The sequence below is a fragment of the Cyprinodon tularosa genome, unplaced genomic scaffold (genome assembly GCF_016077235.1).
Source record: "Cyprinodon tularosa strain WSP-4 unplaced genomic scaffold, ASM1607723v1 ctg386, whole genome shotgun sequence".
Classification (NCBI taxonomy): Eukaryota; Metazoa; Chordata; class Actinopteri; order Cyprinodontiformes; family Cyprinodontidae; genus Cyprinodon; species Cyprinodon tularosa.
Window position 1 is genome coordinate 148,745 of NW_024039103.1, and position 15,078 is coordinate 163,822.

The 15,078-nt window shown below is 38.6% G+C and overlaps 1 protein-coding gene across 1 annotated transcript in view; it reads right to left on the reverse strand.

The window, feature by feature from the left end:
- Positions 1 to 1,804: 1,804 nt before the first annotated feature.
- LOC119791291 (SH3 and cysteine-rich domain-containing protein 2-like) overlaps positions 1,805 to 15,078 on the reverse strand; it is a 52,098-nt gene continuing 38,824 nt past the window's right edge. The window contains exons 7-12 of the mRNA XM_038297315.1: positions 14,900 to 14,969; positions 14,639 to 14,733; positions 14,449 to 14,537; positions 10,158 to 10,209; positions 8,238 to 8,375; positions 1,805 to 3,957 (exon numbers count right to left, since the gene is read on the reverse strand). Of these exons, the coding sequence (XP_038153243.1) occupies positions 3,859 to 3,957; positions 8,238 to 8,375; positions 10,158 to 10,209; positions 14,449 to 14,537; positions 14,639 to 14,733; positions 14,900 to 14,969 (543 nt within the window). The 3' untranslated portion in view covers positions 1,805 to 3,858. The remainder of the gene's footprint in view (positions 3,958 to 8,237; positions 8,376 to 10,157; positions 10,210 to 14,448; positions 14,538 to 14,638; positions 14,734 to 14,899; positions 14,970 to 15,078) is intronic.

Below are 15,078 nucleotides of genomic sequence, written 5' to 3' on the forward strand. Positions count from 1 at the left end.
TCAGAGTACCCGGAGAGAACCCACTTATGCACAAGGAGAACATACAACTCCATGCTTGCAACCACATCACTAGGCAGATATCACCACTTTAGTAAGCTGAATTATACATAACAGACAAAAGTATTCTTATTCACGTGGAATGAAAACTACTAGCAAATAAAACGTCTGCTCATAGTAAACGATGTTACTTCTCCGCTGATTCATGTTGCTGCTGGTAATACAATAAAAATGCCATAATTACACTCCTTCCAGCAGTGCCATTAAGTGCTATTTATATTTCAGCTGTCTTGAGCATCAGTCTGGCATTCCTCTGTGAACAGCAGACACAGAGGTCGTGGCTGGAGGATGGTGCATTATGCATGGACAGCAGTAAGAGAATAGAAGTGGCCTCATTTAGCCAAAACACAGCACCAGAAAAACACCAGATGCCCTGTCTTCTGTCAAGCGGACCTTAATGAGGATCTGTACTGTGACTATATGCATGTTGTGTCAAAAAATGGGACAACCACGATGTGTAAAGACATTTTATTGAGGTAAGAAGCCAGACATTTACTGATGACACAAGACAAACATAGAATTCACATTTAGAAATCTTAGAGGTGTGTTACGACACAAACTCAACGCAGCGAAAGAAAAGAGGTGCTGGTGCGCATCAAGATTAACTGACCCCTTTACACAGTCCCCTGCATGGTTACTGATGCCTGTGCTCAAGATGTCTAAAAAGCATTAAAGTAAGATTGTGTTTATTGCTCTTACACTAAAATAGAAAAGATAGAACTCTCCTTTAATGAAAGGTCTTTTTTTTCCTGGGTTGGGGTGTCAATTAAAGTTTTTCTTTTTTCTCCTAAAATGTTCTCCCCTTAATTGTGCTTGTTATAGCCATGGGAAAAGGTTGACCATTGGAGGGTCAGGTTAACAAGTTCTGAGTTAATTTGCTCAGATATTTAACTGAGAGCCATTATAAACCACTACTGTGATCTGGCAGAGGCCCAATTTTAATTTTTTAGAAATTAAAATTGGAAATTTAACTGTCAGTTATCTTTTTCAGCTTAACAAGGTTCCCAAGGTTTATAGAATAGGGACACATCCACAGCATTACTGATCCTCCACCATCCTTGATGATGTGAGCATTAAGCACCTTTTTAATTTTATTCTAATCATCTCATACATATTAAAGAAAACTCCAAAAAGGTATTCAGTATTTAGATTATTTAATGATCGTTTAATCATTTAAGTGTTGTTTTGGAGACTTTGCGGCATCAGATTATACAGTTTCTTTAGCCCATCTTGGTTATTTGTGCACAAAAGCCAAAATCAACATTTTCTCATGCTCCCATTTTTGGTATACTTTAACTATTGTTATGACCACTGGAATGGGTCAGAATGGCTTATACTGACCCATATTAGAGTAAATAATGATGATAAGGCTTCAGTTGCATTAATCTTGAATCTAGAAACTGTTGGGGATGACATTATTTTATCTTTGTCATTAAAAAAAGGATTCATTCGTAGAATGGAATAACTCTCATTTAGGAATTAATATTCTTAAAGTAAAAGCTTACTCTTTTCATTGTAAACTGTAGAACCAATGAACTGCAATATATGCTATAATAATAATATTCTGATGATATTTTAAGGCTTTTTATCCATCTTTCACAGGGTAATAATGACTGAAGACGATGCTGAAGATATTCTGTTATTGAGGCTTTTTGATGAAGACACAAATTGAAAACCTTGCGAGTCTTATGGGAACGTTCAATATGGTTTGAAGACTAAAATGTTGAAAATTCCTACATAAAGCTACTTTTACCTTTTAAAGGCCAAAACATGGATTTTATTACTTATATTGGCTACTATGATTTTCTACTTCAAGCAGAAGGAGGTCTGGCAGGAAATGCATCAAATTTGTTGCAATATGAATACAATAATAATAATAGATGTCTAAACTATCCAAAGTATGCCGGGTTACAAGGAAGGAATGTGCTCACTGTATGCCACAGCTGACTAGCCTCATCAATAGCAAGAGGACAGGAAAGTTCAAACTGGGAGGAGAGGAAGTCAGGCTGACATTTGATCAATGAATGAATGTTACCTCAGTGCAAGTTGACTCATAACGGTTCAACGATCCTGTCATCTCTTTTCCTGCATCGCCTCTTCCTCTGAACTGTCAGAGAAACTTAGACTCTGTCACAGCCAGAGAGATCCTTAAAATGTTGCTGTTCTTATTTTCAGGAACAATGGCTGCAGATCGGTTTTATTCCCTGTTGTTTTCATCTGCAGAGAATGTGTTAAAAAACGCCGGGCAGGACTTGTAACGCACGCTGCGGCGACTTGAGAGAGTCTCAGCAGGCGGCAACCTCCCAGTCCACAGCGAGCTGGTGTGTGAAAACAGGAGAACAGCGTCTTCCGCTTTGAACTTCCACACTTGTTGACACCTTTTTCTTCGTGCTCTCTGCTCTCATCAAGCTCAAAACGGAGACTGCTCCTTCTAAATGATCTGGTTCTTTCAACAAACTTCCTTTGATTTTTTTTCTTATTCCACAGAGACACCCAAACATTTACACACTGCTTTTAAAAGCCAGGGCTTTGTGATAAAAAAAAAAAAAAACAGACCATGACAAATTGCTTCCAAACCTTTTCAACAAAAATATGAGGTGCTATTACCTGCCTGCAAAAATATGCAGACCTTGATGCAAATATTTTGTTGAAGCGTGATGAATTTCTGCATTAACCTTTTTTTCTGGTATGCATTGTACCTTCGATATGTAAGGAGGAGATGCCCGATTTTGAACCTGATTTAAAATTTGATTATTATAATTTTTTAACTATGGTTTCCTTTGCAAAAGGTTTATCAACAAAGTTTCGATTAAATGTGTAATTTATGCAAATTACAGTTATGCAACCAGGTTATTGCACCTTTTTATTTTTAAGTTGATTTGATTTTCAGATAAACTGTACAAGGTAAATGTCATAGTATAACAGGGGTGTATACCGTATACAGACAACCACTGAAGCACAGACAATTACTGCAAAATGGCTGCATAAAATGATTGGGTACCATCATCTTACACCAGTTGTTTTTAAAGCAATCTTTCAAAATTCAAGCAGGTTATTGAACATTGAGTTGCAGCTGTTACCCGTTACGTGTTTAAGGGTTTCACATTAAAACTTAAAAGATGATGAATTATTTTCAAATCCTATTATAGATACTACCACACTTTGAAAAGTCTGTAAAATACAAATTTGATCATTTGTGACAAGATCCTTGAAGCCTTACATTTTCCTGTAAAAATGATCCTGCATTTTTATATTTATTAGTTTACTGTCTAATGCAGGCTTAAAGTTTGCACAACCTCCTCCAATCTCAGCCGGAAGTTGCTCTTGTGGCAGTGTTGCTTTCAATAGATGGCAGTGGTCGTTTCTTGCAAAGAGTCTCTAGTTGCAGTAGCAGTACAATATAACAACCCTCAGGGGGAAAAAAAGCCCTGAAATGAGCAGATAGTGATGAGACACACAGAGTGGGTAGAAGCAAGAAAAGGACACTGACACAACCATGATGTTCCCATAACAAGATTCATCCTCCTCCCACAGTTGGAAAAAGTGTTTTTGACGAGCAAAACGAAATCTGATCCAAACGTTTAAAGCCAGATTGACCTCTGCTTCCCTTTATCTTAACGTAGAGTCCCTTCCATCTTTAGGAGCAGGACATCGGTCGACGAATTCTCTCAGAAAACATGTTTATCGAGGACGGTGGTGTGCAGGTGTTTCTGTGCAACTGCAGAGGCTTAGATGGTCATTTCTCCAGAGAGAGGACAGAGTGTGGTGCTGAAAGTTTAAAGTGTAGAAGGGAAATAAAGTTCAGATCTCCTCTATGGAGTCGGCTGGAACCAGGCCCCTCTTCTTGCCACTGCTCAGCTTCAGAAACGCTTCTCCATCTTCTCTCTTCCCAACACAAATCTAAAAGGAGAGGGAAGGAAAATTAACCATACAAATCTAAGGATATCCTTTAGGGTCTGATATTTCTAAATTACAGTGATCTTTTAGAGTCACAATAAGGATAATATGGTGTATATACCCTCATCAGATGTGATATTATTATGTATTCACTCTTCAGGTCAATCACAGAAGGTCAGATCCATTATTCTAGTTTGAAGGTAAGATGTTTATCATTCGGTGCACACAGATCTGCAGACCTTGAGCTTTGATAAACATCCATCTAGAATCCATCTTTCTCTATCATCTTCATTTTTCTTTTGAAGAAAACCACAAAGCGGATTCATTTTATAAATTATCTTCTGTAGTTGCAGTTATTTCTAACATAACCCAGTTATTACTATGAATGTTTTCACATTTTATGTATACTTATACCGTATTTTCACGACTATAAGGCGCACTTAAACGTCTTTTTTTCCCCTCAAAATGTGCGGTGCGCCCTATGGTGCGGTGCGCCCTATGTGTGTTGTAACTGCGACTTTTGAGACCACCTCATTGAGGAGATGATGAAAGAGTGGCTGAATGTAAGGAGACCAGGTGTTTTTTTCCACTCATCACCATCGCTGTTAATATGTAACTCCATGCGTGCCCATCTCACAGCTGATGTGAAAAACATGGGGAAACAAATTAACCCTGTGCTCGCTGTTCAACCGCTGGGCATCGGTGTGAACCGGACCCAGCAGGTGCAGCAGAAGCAGCGAGTTTACATGCAAAGTCAATGGTTGACGCGCGTATAGGTGCAGCAAAAGGTCCTGCAGCGCGTTTTGAGCTGCAGGTGCAGCGCGTCGGGAGCGCGCCGCCAACGCGCTGCTGCTGCTCGAGATGGAAAAATTGAAGTTTTGCTGCTGGACGCGCCGCATCAACCAATCAGAGAAGCTGATCTATGAAACGGGCTGGGGAGATGATGAAAGGCAGGTGTATGTGAGGAGACCAGGTGCTTTTTTCCACGCATCACCATCGCTGCGTGCCCATCTCACAGCCGATGTGAAAAAAAAAGATGAATCAAATGAACGCTGTGCTCGCCGTTATCCCGGGGGTCTGACAAAGGAACTTCAACCACCCAACATCGGTGTGAAGCGGCCGTTCAAAGTAAGGCTGCGAGCGGCGTGGGAGCGATGGATGGCCGACAGAGACCACAGTTTCAGGATAAGTGGAAGGCAGCGCCGGGCAAGTTACGCCACCGTTTGCGGATGGATTGTAGATGCTTGGACTAAAGTGTCTGCTGGCTCTGTTCTTCAAGCTTTTGCAAAAGCCGGCATTATTTCTGAGGAGTTGCGCTGCACGGAAAGTGACTGACAGCGAAGAATGGGAAATTGGCATGTCTGATTTAGCGCTGCTGTTTAATTCAGAAACAGAGGATGATGACTTTGATGGGTTTGATTAATACTTTGTAATAAATACATGAATAAAGCACAAACATACTCAGTTTTACTCCCGCTCTATTTTTCTACCTGAAAACTTAATTCAACAGCAGCCTCTGGGCGGGTCTCCTCCTCTTCACCGCGGTGGCTGGCAGGTGTTTTTTTATCTGAATAATCTAAATCTTGCAGCTATATTTGCTGTGATCAGTGGGAATAAAGTAGTTTTAATATGTTTTTAAGTGAGAAAGGCCACCTGAAAACTTAATTGCAGTCAGTTCATCCAGATTATCTATTTCTGTCGGAGGCGCTCAGACCCCCACATACCAGCGGTACACCGACAGTAAATCCCTTCAACAGCAGCCTCACACGGCGGCTGGCAGGTGTTTTTCATCTAAATAATTTACAGTGCAGGCACCAGGATACCGGCAATAAAAGCGAACATATTCCGTCGGCAGGTTTCAGGATTTTAAGTTAATTTAGGAGTGATCACAGCGCTGTGTCATCTGCGATGTGTCTGTCTCATGGCCAGCTCGCAGGTTTGATTAATTTGTAATAAATACATGAATAAAGCACAGTCATACTCCGTTTTGGGCCCGCTGCATTTTAAAAATACGCAGTAGAGCTATTTAAAGGTAGTAGAGGACATGTACCTGTATATAAAAAATGCGCCCTATAGTCCGGTGCGCCTTATGTGTGTGTTAAATACAGAAATGGGACACATAACTGAGACTGCGCCTTTTAGTACGGTGCGCCTTATGGTAGTGAAAATACGGTAAGTGTCGTATTTGTGCTTTAAAGACCTTCTTGGTAAAGATGACTAAGTATCATCAATCAACGGGTAATTGAAGGATTATCATTTTACTGGTTCACAATCTGCGATATTTGTCCTTCTGGTTGTAGCAGAGAAAGGGATTTTTATCCATGCTTGCATTGGACTAAACGTGTGGCCTCGCTTTCCTTCCATTGCTCTTCACACCTGAAGTCGTAATAATTTTCTTTATAATGTTATAATGTATCAGTATCTCTACTGATCTGAAACTGGGGAAGAAGGAAAAATACAGATGAATTTAAATTTTATCAAATATTCATTACTTAATACAATTAAATACAAATGAGCTGAATTGCTAAACACTTTAAACACCTTTTTCCATTAGTAGTTACTGTTAATTTATAAGTCTTAAAATAATGTGCCCACATCTCTGAGTCATAATAAATTGATTCACAGAGAGAGAGAGAAAAAAAAAAGAAAACATCAAGTCTTTTCAAATATCCTCCTGAGATGAAAAACTATTTAACATTCAGACGAGATATCTATTAACCTGTTAGACATTACTTAGGTGTTTTTTTAAAAAAAAACATGCACACTGGGATAAGCCTTATGTTTATGCAGTGTTTTTTTCAGCAAAGTTGTGAGAATGTTTCGGCATCAAGGGTAAAGCTGTTAGGTTCTTATGGGCCAAAAAAATATATTATAAGTGAAAGTGAAAAAAAAAACAAGTAGTCTGATTAATTTAGAAGATTTATCTGTAATTCACGTAAAATCCAAAATATCTTCTCACACTCCTGGCTTTTAAAAAGAAAGGACATCTTGGCAGAATAATCAAACTGAAATAAACATCTACTGAAAACTGTTACTATGTCTGATTTAAATCGTATTGATCCAGTGGAAAAACATAGACGAGCAACTTAAGTTTATTCAAATACTACGGATTCAGACTTGGATTGCCTTTATAGTCATGTAAAAAAAGGAAGGTATCGTTAAGAGATAAAAACGTATATAGCAATAACTAGTCCAACTTCACATATACTATTACCCACCCCCTAGACACCCACTCATCTTTATTAAAGAACATCAAGAAATTGCACTGTGTTCAGTTTGTTAATCACAGTGCAACAAGAATATATATGTGTTACTCTTTATTCAAAAATAATTGCTGTTCATTGACTTTGTCTGTCAGCAAATTTCTAATCATTCAAAGCAACATTAATGGTTCTTGGGTTGAATTCTGGAAAGCTCTGATGAACAGAAACTAAAAAAATATCTTTTTTATTTATTTTTCAAAAACTTCTAATGAGTGAGGTCTAACATCGGATTTGTTTTACTTGTCTTACTTAAAGTTGGCAGCTGTATAGAATAGCCTACTCTGCTCTGCTATGGTGCAAAGCTGATGTTTGCTTCAAAGAGCAAAAAAACAGATCTTCATAAAAGAAAACATAAACGTGGAAATCAGACCAGAACAAACCATTTAATGGGTTTTAAGACAATTTAACTTTATAATAATACCAATTATATTCTATTTCTATAATAGTTAAGTTCTGAGTGCAGGGATTTAATGTTTAATTTTTAGGTTTTGGTTACCTAAATTATTAGATATAGCCCAATAATGGATCTATTGTGTGCACTTACATACGTACATGAGTTCTTTGGGTTACTTCCTCATTCAGGGGTCGCCACAGAATTACATCTTCCACACTGACTTAGATTTTTTATGCCCCCGTATTAAAGACAAAAAGTTAAGCCTCTACACCACAGAGGGACTTGAAGAAAATGTTATAAAACAACTAATGTTGTGATTGTTTTCTTCTTAGTGCATTATGCTTAGTGTAGATTGATTGTGCTTTGGCATTGTGGGCAAAAACGGATAAATGTCGAATTTTTCCAGAATGGTTGACAACTTACCGCTCCACCATGTGAAGGCTGTGTAAATGCTCTATCTAATTGTTTATAATGCCTACATATTTGCTAAAGTTTGCAGCTAATCAGCTGAAGCAGAGCTGGATTCGGTTTACATTTGGGGTAATGAGAACCTAATACACAAGAGGAGCTCAAGGAAATCAAAGACAAGTGTAAGCAAAGAAGAATATAAACACTCTGAACATTACCTGGGACTCCCTCACTGCCATGTGTCCCCTTTCTCTATTGCCAGGAACCCCGTGGACAACCCGCCAGACCCGCTCTCCTGGTCGGACCCTTTGAACAAAGTTGGCAGGGAAAAAGCCAACTCTGTCACCACTTTTCCCCTAAAAAAACACAAAAACATAATTTCTCATGACCGTCATAGGCTGAACTCATACTCAACGACACAAATGTGATGTTATGTCTTGAAGGAAATGATTAGTGAGGTTAAATACTCATTAATATCATTTGTCATATCATGTGTCTCTAAATTTAAATGACTAGGGTAAAAAAATATATATGTAATTACTAATAACTAAAGTTATTCTGCAATCCCTGAATCTTCCATTGAAGTCTGCCGCATTGCTCAACAACATTTTAATAAAATAAACGAAATGAATCGGTCCAGCATGAATCCTTAAATATATTTTTTTCTGGAAAGGAATAGTTTCTTTTATTAATACTTACTGTCCTGTAACTGTAACTTTTTAATTGAATTACTAAAACCTTTAGGTCAAAATTGATTAAAAGCCACCATAACTGCTACTTGATCTCTCATAAACGCAATAATACAATACATTAGAAAAGTGTGGATGCAGCTTATTCGATGTGCATGTGTCTGTTCAGCCTTCTACATTAAAATCTTTTAAGTTTAACTTCTTTAATACATTTATTGAAAACCCTGTTTAAAAGAAAGTTTAGAAAGGCTGTATTCTGAACAAATACTTTGCATATAAAAAGCCTGCATCGTGATGAAAACTCTGTATTTCTACAAAATTTCTAGACTCACTTGTGGCAAAAAAAAAGCTTCTTCTTTGCATTCATCTATACCAATATATCTGTTTATTAACTTTATATTGAAAGTTTGGGTATCTGAGTCTTATAATCTACTACTTTCCTTTACTTTACGGCAATCGTTTCAAAGGTTTTGAAGATTTTATTGCCAAGCTGAAAAGATTTTTTTTTGCAAAGAAATCATCCTACCACAGCCTCTTCAGATCAGATTTATGGAGGTTTTGAAATTGTTCAGTCAAATTGTTTGGATTGTTGGAACAAACGACAATTGCTCCCTTCATTAATTTCTGCGATCCTGAGTGGCTGTCAGCTTCTTCTTAGCTATTTGGTTTTTTTAACATTCAAATCCAAACCTCATAGGATGCAGTAATAAATCACAAAGGCAGCAATAGAAGCATGCATACTTATTTCTCATGTATTCAAACTAAAATTAGAACAACTGATTATTTTAGATCAGGATCGATGCAAAGTGATGGAAAATTTATGAGATTCAAGTAACAATATTTCAATGTATATTGCTGACTGCCTCAGGTGCAGCCATGTTTATTGGGTGATTTACAAACCATGCATTAGTAATGAACAGATGATTCACAAATTATCCATAATTTAAAGATGCCGTAAATGTTTTGTCAGATTTTTTTTAGGCTGCTGCTGGATATGTGGCTACTTAAGCCGTAGGTGAAGCAAAAACAAATCTGCTGTTGAAAAGTACACAGACTCTATATATTATTTAGACTAAATCTGAATCTGTCTTTTTGTCCGGAGCTGAATCGCAAATACAAAGACACACAAACTCAGACATAAATTTTTTTTTTTCCCATCGGGAGCGAGTGAAGCGCATTACTGACTCAATAAACACCTTGTTGATGCTGAAACACAAGTCAGGTTCATTATGCTAAAGTCTTTTGGTAATTTTCAGAGGAAATTATGTTCTATTTCAGAAAGTGGCTGCCTGCATGTCTATGAAAAATGGAGCAGGTGTTACGTACTAAAGATTTGATTTACAGATCTGAATTAGCACATTTGCACAATAAATGCGCATTCATAAACCTTTTTGGACACAAAAAAAAAAACTCTGAGATACATAAGCAAGTGAACACACACACACCCACCTTCCACCACTCCTCATTAGAGTCGTCTGTGACCTGCACCCGATCCCCAGGACTAAAAGGAGAAAAAAACAAGAGACTTTGTTTTTTAAAAGATATATAAATGGAGAGGTGATTGAGATGAAGAAAAGGGGGAGAGGGCCGCATGACAGTAATACATAGCAGGCAGGAGGCAACAAGAGAGCACAGAAAAACAGAAGACCGAACTGAGCTTAAGCACAAAAGATAACATTATCTAAGTAGCAACAAAAAGCTGTAGTACCCATGGTAACAACGCCACGGCTGTTAAAACGTGCCTCCGTCTTTGTGTCTTTTTGCAAAGGTTACAAAGAAACTGACATGGGAGTCATAAGGTCTTCCTGTTGGACTCTGTTGTCTCTGCCACAGCGCTGATTAAAACTGCAGCAGACCAAACCTAGGCTTTTTTTTTATTGTGCTGCTGGGTTTGAGAGACCCTTTCTCCACATCAGAAGATGTAGACAACAGTCGCTGTCCTAGATAACCAAGCAGACGGTACACCCCAGTCGCTTGTCTGTACGTATATTTTCTTGGGTGTAAGCTGTAAATGTGACCAAATCAACACACTTACAGCCTTAACACTAGAAATAAACCCATATTGTTCCTAAAACAGTGGATTAGGCCTCATTTATTGAAAATATTTTTGAAGCTATTGCTAAGAGGCTAAGAACTTTCTTTTAAAATCTGCTGATGACATTTTGAAGTAAGCGTCAACGGTGGGATTAACCTTCTTTAAATCATGGCAAATACCAGCTTTGCTTGAAGGCAGGTGATAAAAAATCTATAATATTTATTCTAAGTCAGATATTGGCTTCACATTTACAGTAACTACTTTATATTTTCATTATCCCTCTTCACCTTCAAATCAGTGTTTGTAAAAGCGTTTCCTGACTTAATCTACCTTATTTAATTTTGTGTTTTTAGTCTAGAGGAAACCAATGTCCTCTAGCTTTGATGTTCAATATAGAGACGTTTCAGGTAGATACTTCCTCAAAAGTGATTCAACACTAATTCCTCCTCAATACGTAAGGCAAATGCAAAAACCAATGACATCTAAGTTTTAAAATGATCTTTGGCACAATACAGACAAACTGGTCACCTGACCTTGGAGAACTTTAAGAAAAGTACAGATAAAGCAAGAGAGAGTGAGAATATTAAGACATTTAAAAACAAATACAGATATTTTAAGATAAATTCTATGGCACACAGCAAGTGAAGAACAGTCAGCAAAAGCAAAGTAATTGCTTAATGAATCACCTTTTATGTGAAATTTACTTTTCTTAAAATAATTATAGTTTTTTATTATTTGTAAATCTTACCTATTTATCTCTAAATTGCTTAACAATATGGATTGCTAATTAAACAAGATGGTTTAATGCTTAGATTTATTCTTTAAGACTGATAGAAAAATAACAATTGCGCTGATGACTTGCCTGATTACTAATTTTCTTCACCTGCCTAGTTCTGTCCAGTTTCTTGTTACTGCTCATTTGTGTCACCTGTTCCTGCCTCTATTTAAACTGCCTTCTTCCAGTCATCAGTACCAGATTATTCAAGCCCTTGGTGAGAGTCTTCTAGCGAATAAAAGTGTGTTCTGAATATCTGATCCGTTCTGCCTTTGGACCAGTGGCGGCCGGCCCATAGGGGGCGCTGGGGCACCGCCCTCCCTGATAAGAAGAGAGAAACGTAAAATATATTTTTAGAAATTAACTCATAAATGTCTGTTTTACTCTCTAGACTGTGTAACTATAAGCAAAACAAATTATATAAACTACATTTCCCTATCTACTGTCATTAATTTGTGGATTTCCACAGACAGACTCCTACCGTCTCTGTTCTGGGGGCTGTGATCAGACTGACCCACATTTGCAGAGAATCTGTCAATCATGTACTATTGCTAGGTGAATTTAATGGCCAATCAGCGTCTCGGAACTTTATGGTATTGGGGCGCTGAAAATACTGCGCTTTTACAGGCTTCTCTTCTGAACCCAAGCGCAGGTGCAGACAATTAGAGGGAAGATGGCGAATGTAACGAGCGAGATGCAGCTTCCACCAAATTCGGTGAGATCCTTATTTATCTACCCGTTTGCCAGAAGAACATCCCTGTTGTATGATATGAACATTTCATTTCATGGTTATTGTGACTGTGACGAATCCACCTCGTCGCTTAAAACAACCTCTCTAACTTTGAGCGCCACACACACATTCCTGTTATACTGTGTTTGTGAGGACCAATACACTCGCGCTGAGATCAGTAGCTCCATGAACTTAAAACACACAAGCTGTCCTGGTTACCTGCTGGCGTATTGAGGATGCACACTTAATATTTCAGTGGGGTTAGCCGTGTGTGTGTGTGTGTGTGTGTGTGTGTGTGTGTGTGTGTGTGTGTGTGTGTGTGTGTGTGTGTGTGTGGGTATGTGGGGGGTGTGGGTGTGTACGTGTTTATGCGGGGACTTGTCATCTTCAGTCTGGCTGCGTCTTTGCTGGGTTCAAACCCAGTTTGGTGTAATTGAATAAGTCAATGAATCTGTGTAAAAGAATGAAGTTGTAAAAATTATTTGTTTTTGTACATCAATTGTTTGTGGAGGTAATATATGGACAAAACTGATTAATGAGAAGAAATCAGAAATAAGAGAGCCTGAGGTGAGGGGCTTAAACTATTTAATGAGGGCTGTGGGAAGAAAAGCGGCAATTTTTGTTTTCTGTTTCTTTGTTACATTGCTGGTAACTGGAGGGAGGCTGAGGCCCAGAGTATCTTGTATATGTTTAGTTTCTTTTGCACCCTGTTTTGAGTTTTTGAGCTCAATAAATCACCAACACCGGTAACCCGACTGAGACTGGATTCTTGGAGGCCAAAGAACCCCGTCACAGTGACCCAAATCATCACTGTTACTGTTATTATATAGTAAATTAAATCATTACTGTTAAATTGTATGTATTGTCCAATTGTTTATTTGAATTCTTATTCCGGGTTAGTTGGAGACATACACTAGGCTATATCAGCCCCACCAAAAATATTTTTCACCAGCCGCCACTGCTTTGGACCTCTGATACTGCCTGTTCCCATTCTGATCTGTTTGCCTGACCTGTCTTCAGACTCCTGCTGGATTCTGCCTGTTGACCAAACCTGGAACTCATTCCTGACACCGTCCTGGATTTCCCTTCGGTACCTCTTCGTATCTCTGATCTTCTGGCCTGGACTCCTGAGCACCTCCTCGAAACTGGTTTTGTTTTCGCCCTATGGATTATCCTGCCTTCCTTTATCTGCTCGGATCTGATCTCTTTTCTATTCTTCGGCCTCTGAGGCTTCAACGCCAGTGACTCCCTGGGCAGCCGACCGACTGGAACCTACCTCATCCTCTGAGCACAGACTGAACTTTAGGACCAGAGGTTCTTCCCTTAGACACCCTAACTGTTCGCTGCAGATCCATTACTTTAAATAAACACGTTTAGATATATAATACAGTCTGCTTGAGTTTGCTTGGGTTCTCTGTTCAGAGCCTTAACAACAACTAAGATTGTTGAGGCATAAATATAAGTTTTTTTTAAAGAATTAACAGTATTTAATCCAGAAAGTTCAAATAAAGCAGATCTACTTTAAATGTTTGTATTTAATGTTTTCTGGTCTGCAGAGAAAGAGGAAGTTTATTTTCCTATGATAACTAAAGTAAAAATAACCACTGGTTAAGATTTCTATCTTTCCAAGTCCTAAGGGAATTGCATCTGCCTTTCTTTAAATTCTGTACTCATCTACAGAATCACAGATGTCTCTTAACAGTCTTGAAGTGCTGCCTTTGTGAAAGCTGTCCTCTAACTGACAATACACTCTCATAAGATCCTCACATCACAAGGTCTGTCCTTAATCTTCTCATCCTTCATCTGACAGAACTCCTACATTGATACTTGCCCTTTAGCAGCAGCAAGAATATCTTCCTTTCCTATATATATGCTTGTATTCATTGCAGTTTCCTGTCGGCCTCCTTTTAGTTTCTTAGTTACTCTCTGTTGTGCTTCCCCCTGAAAAGGATGCAGCTGATTTAAACTACCTCTACGAGGAAACAACGCTGGCATCCAAGTTTATAATTAGTTGTCCTTAGGGGGAGCCAAACATTGTCCTCTACAGATGGCTGGGACATTTTATTCCAAAAGAATAACCGCAGGGCTAAATACCAGGGAGAACTCTGACAAAAGCAAAACACGCCTCCACACAAACACATATACCCTCACTTGCAGATATATGGAAATAAAAAAAGATTTATTTATGGCTTTTACTCACTGTAGTTCCAGGTCGTTCTGCTCCTGAGGCAGGAACCTGTAGAGCGCTACATAGGTGTGGATGGAGTGGACTTCGATGCGCTTGGGCAACTGGGGGGGATTATTTCAGTTCATGAGACAGAAATAAAAATGCTGGGTATAAAACATCAAAGGTGGACCTTCAGATAACAGCTGATTTAACAGAGCATTACCTTTGCACTGCTGTCCTCTGCAAGAATCTCAGCTTGCTCGCTGCTCTGCTCCACCTCCTTCTCCATCTCTTTCTCTGGAAGGGTCGAGAGGATTTCTTTGAAGGAAGTAAAAGGAAACACACTGAAAACCATGCTTTTTTATTTATTTTTTTTTAAGCAAACATTAAATGTCTCTCTTGCACAGTCAGTCACACACAGGTAACAAAGCAGACATTGACCCATGCATACAGCACATATCCACATACACACAGCAGTGTTTACCCCCTGTTTCTTGTGTTATCTCCTCCTCCATGCTGCACTGTCTCTCCTCCCTCTCTTCACCTCCCTCCCCCTTGAAGAGGGAAATAAAGAGGAAACAATAAAACGTTAGCACCAAGATGACGGAAAGGAGTTGTTGTTTTTTTCACCAGATGTAAAATCAGGTTGTTTTCAACCATTGA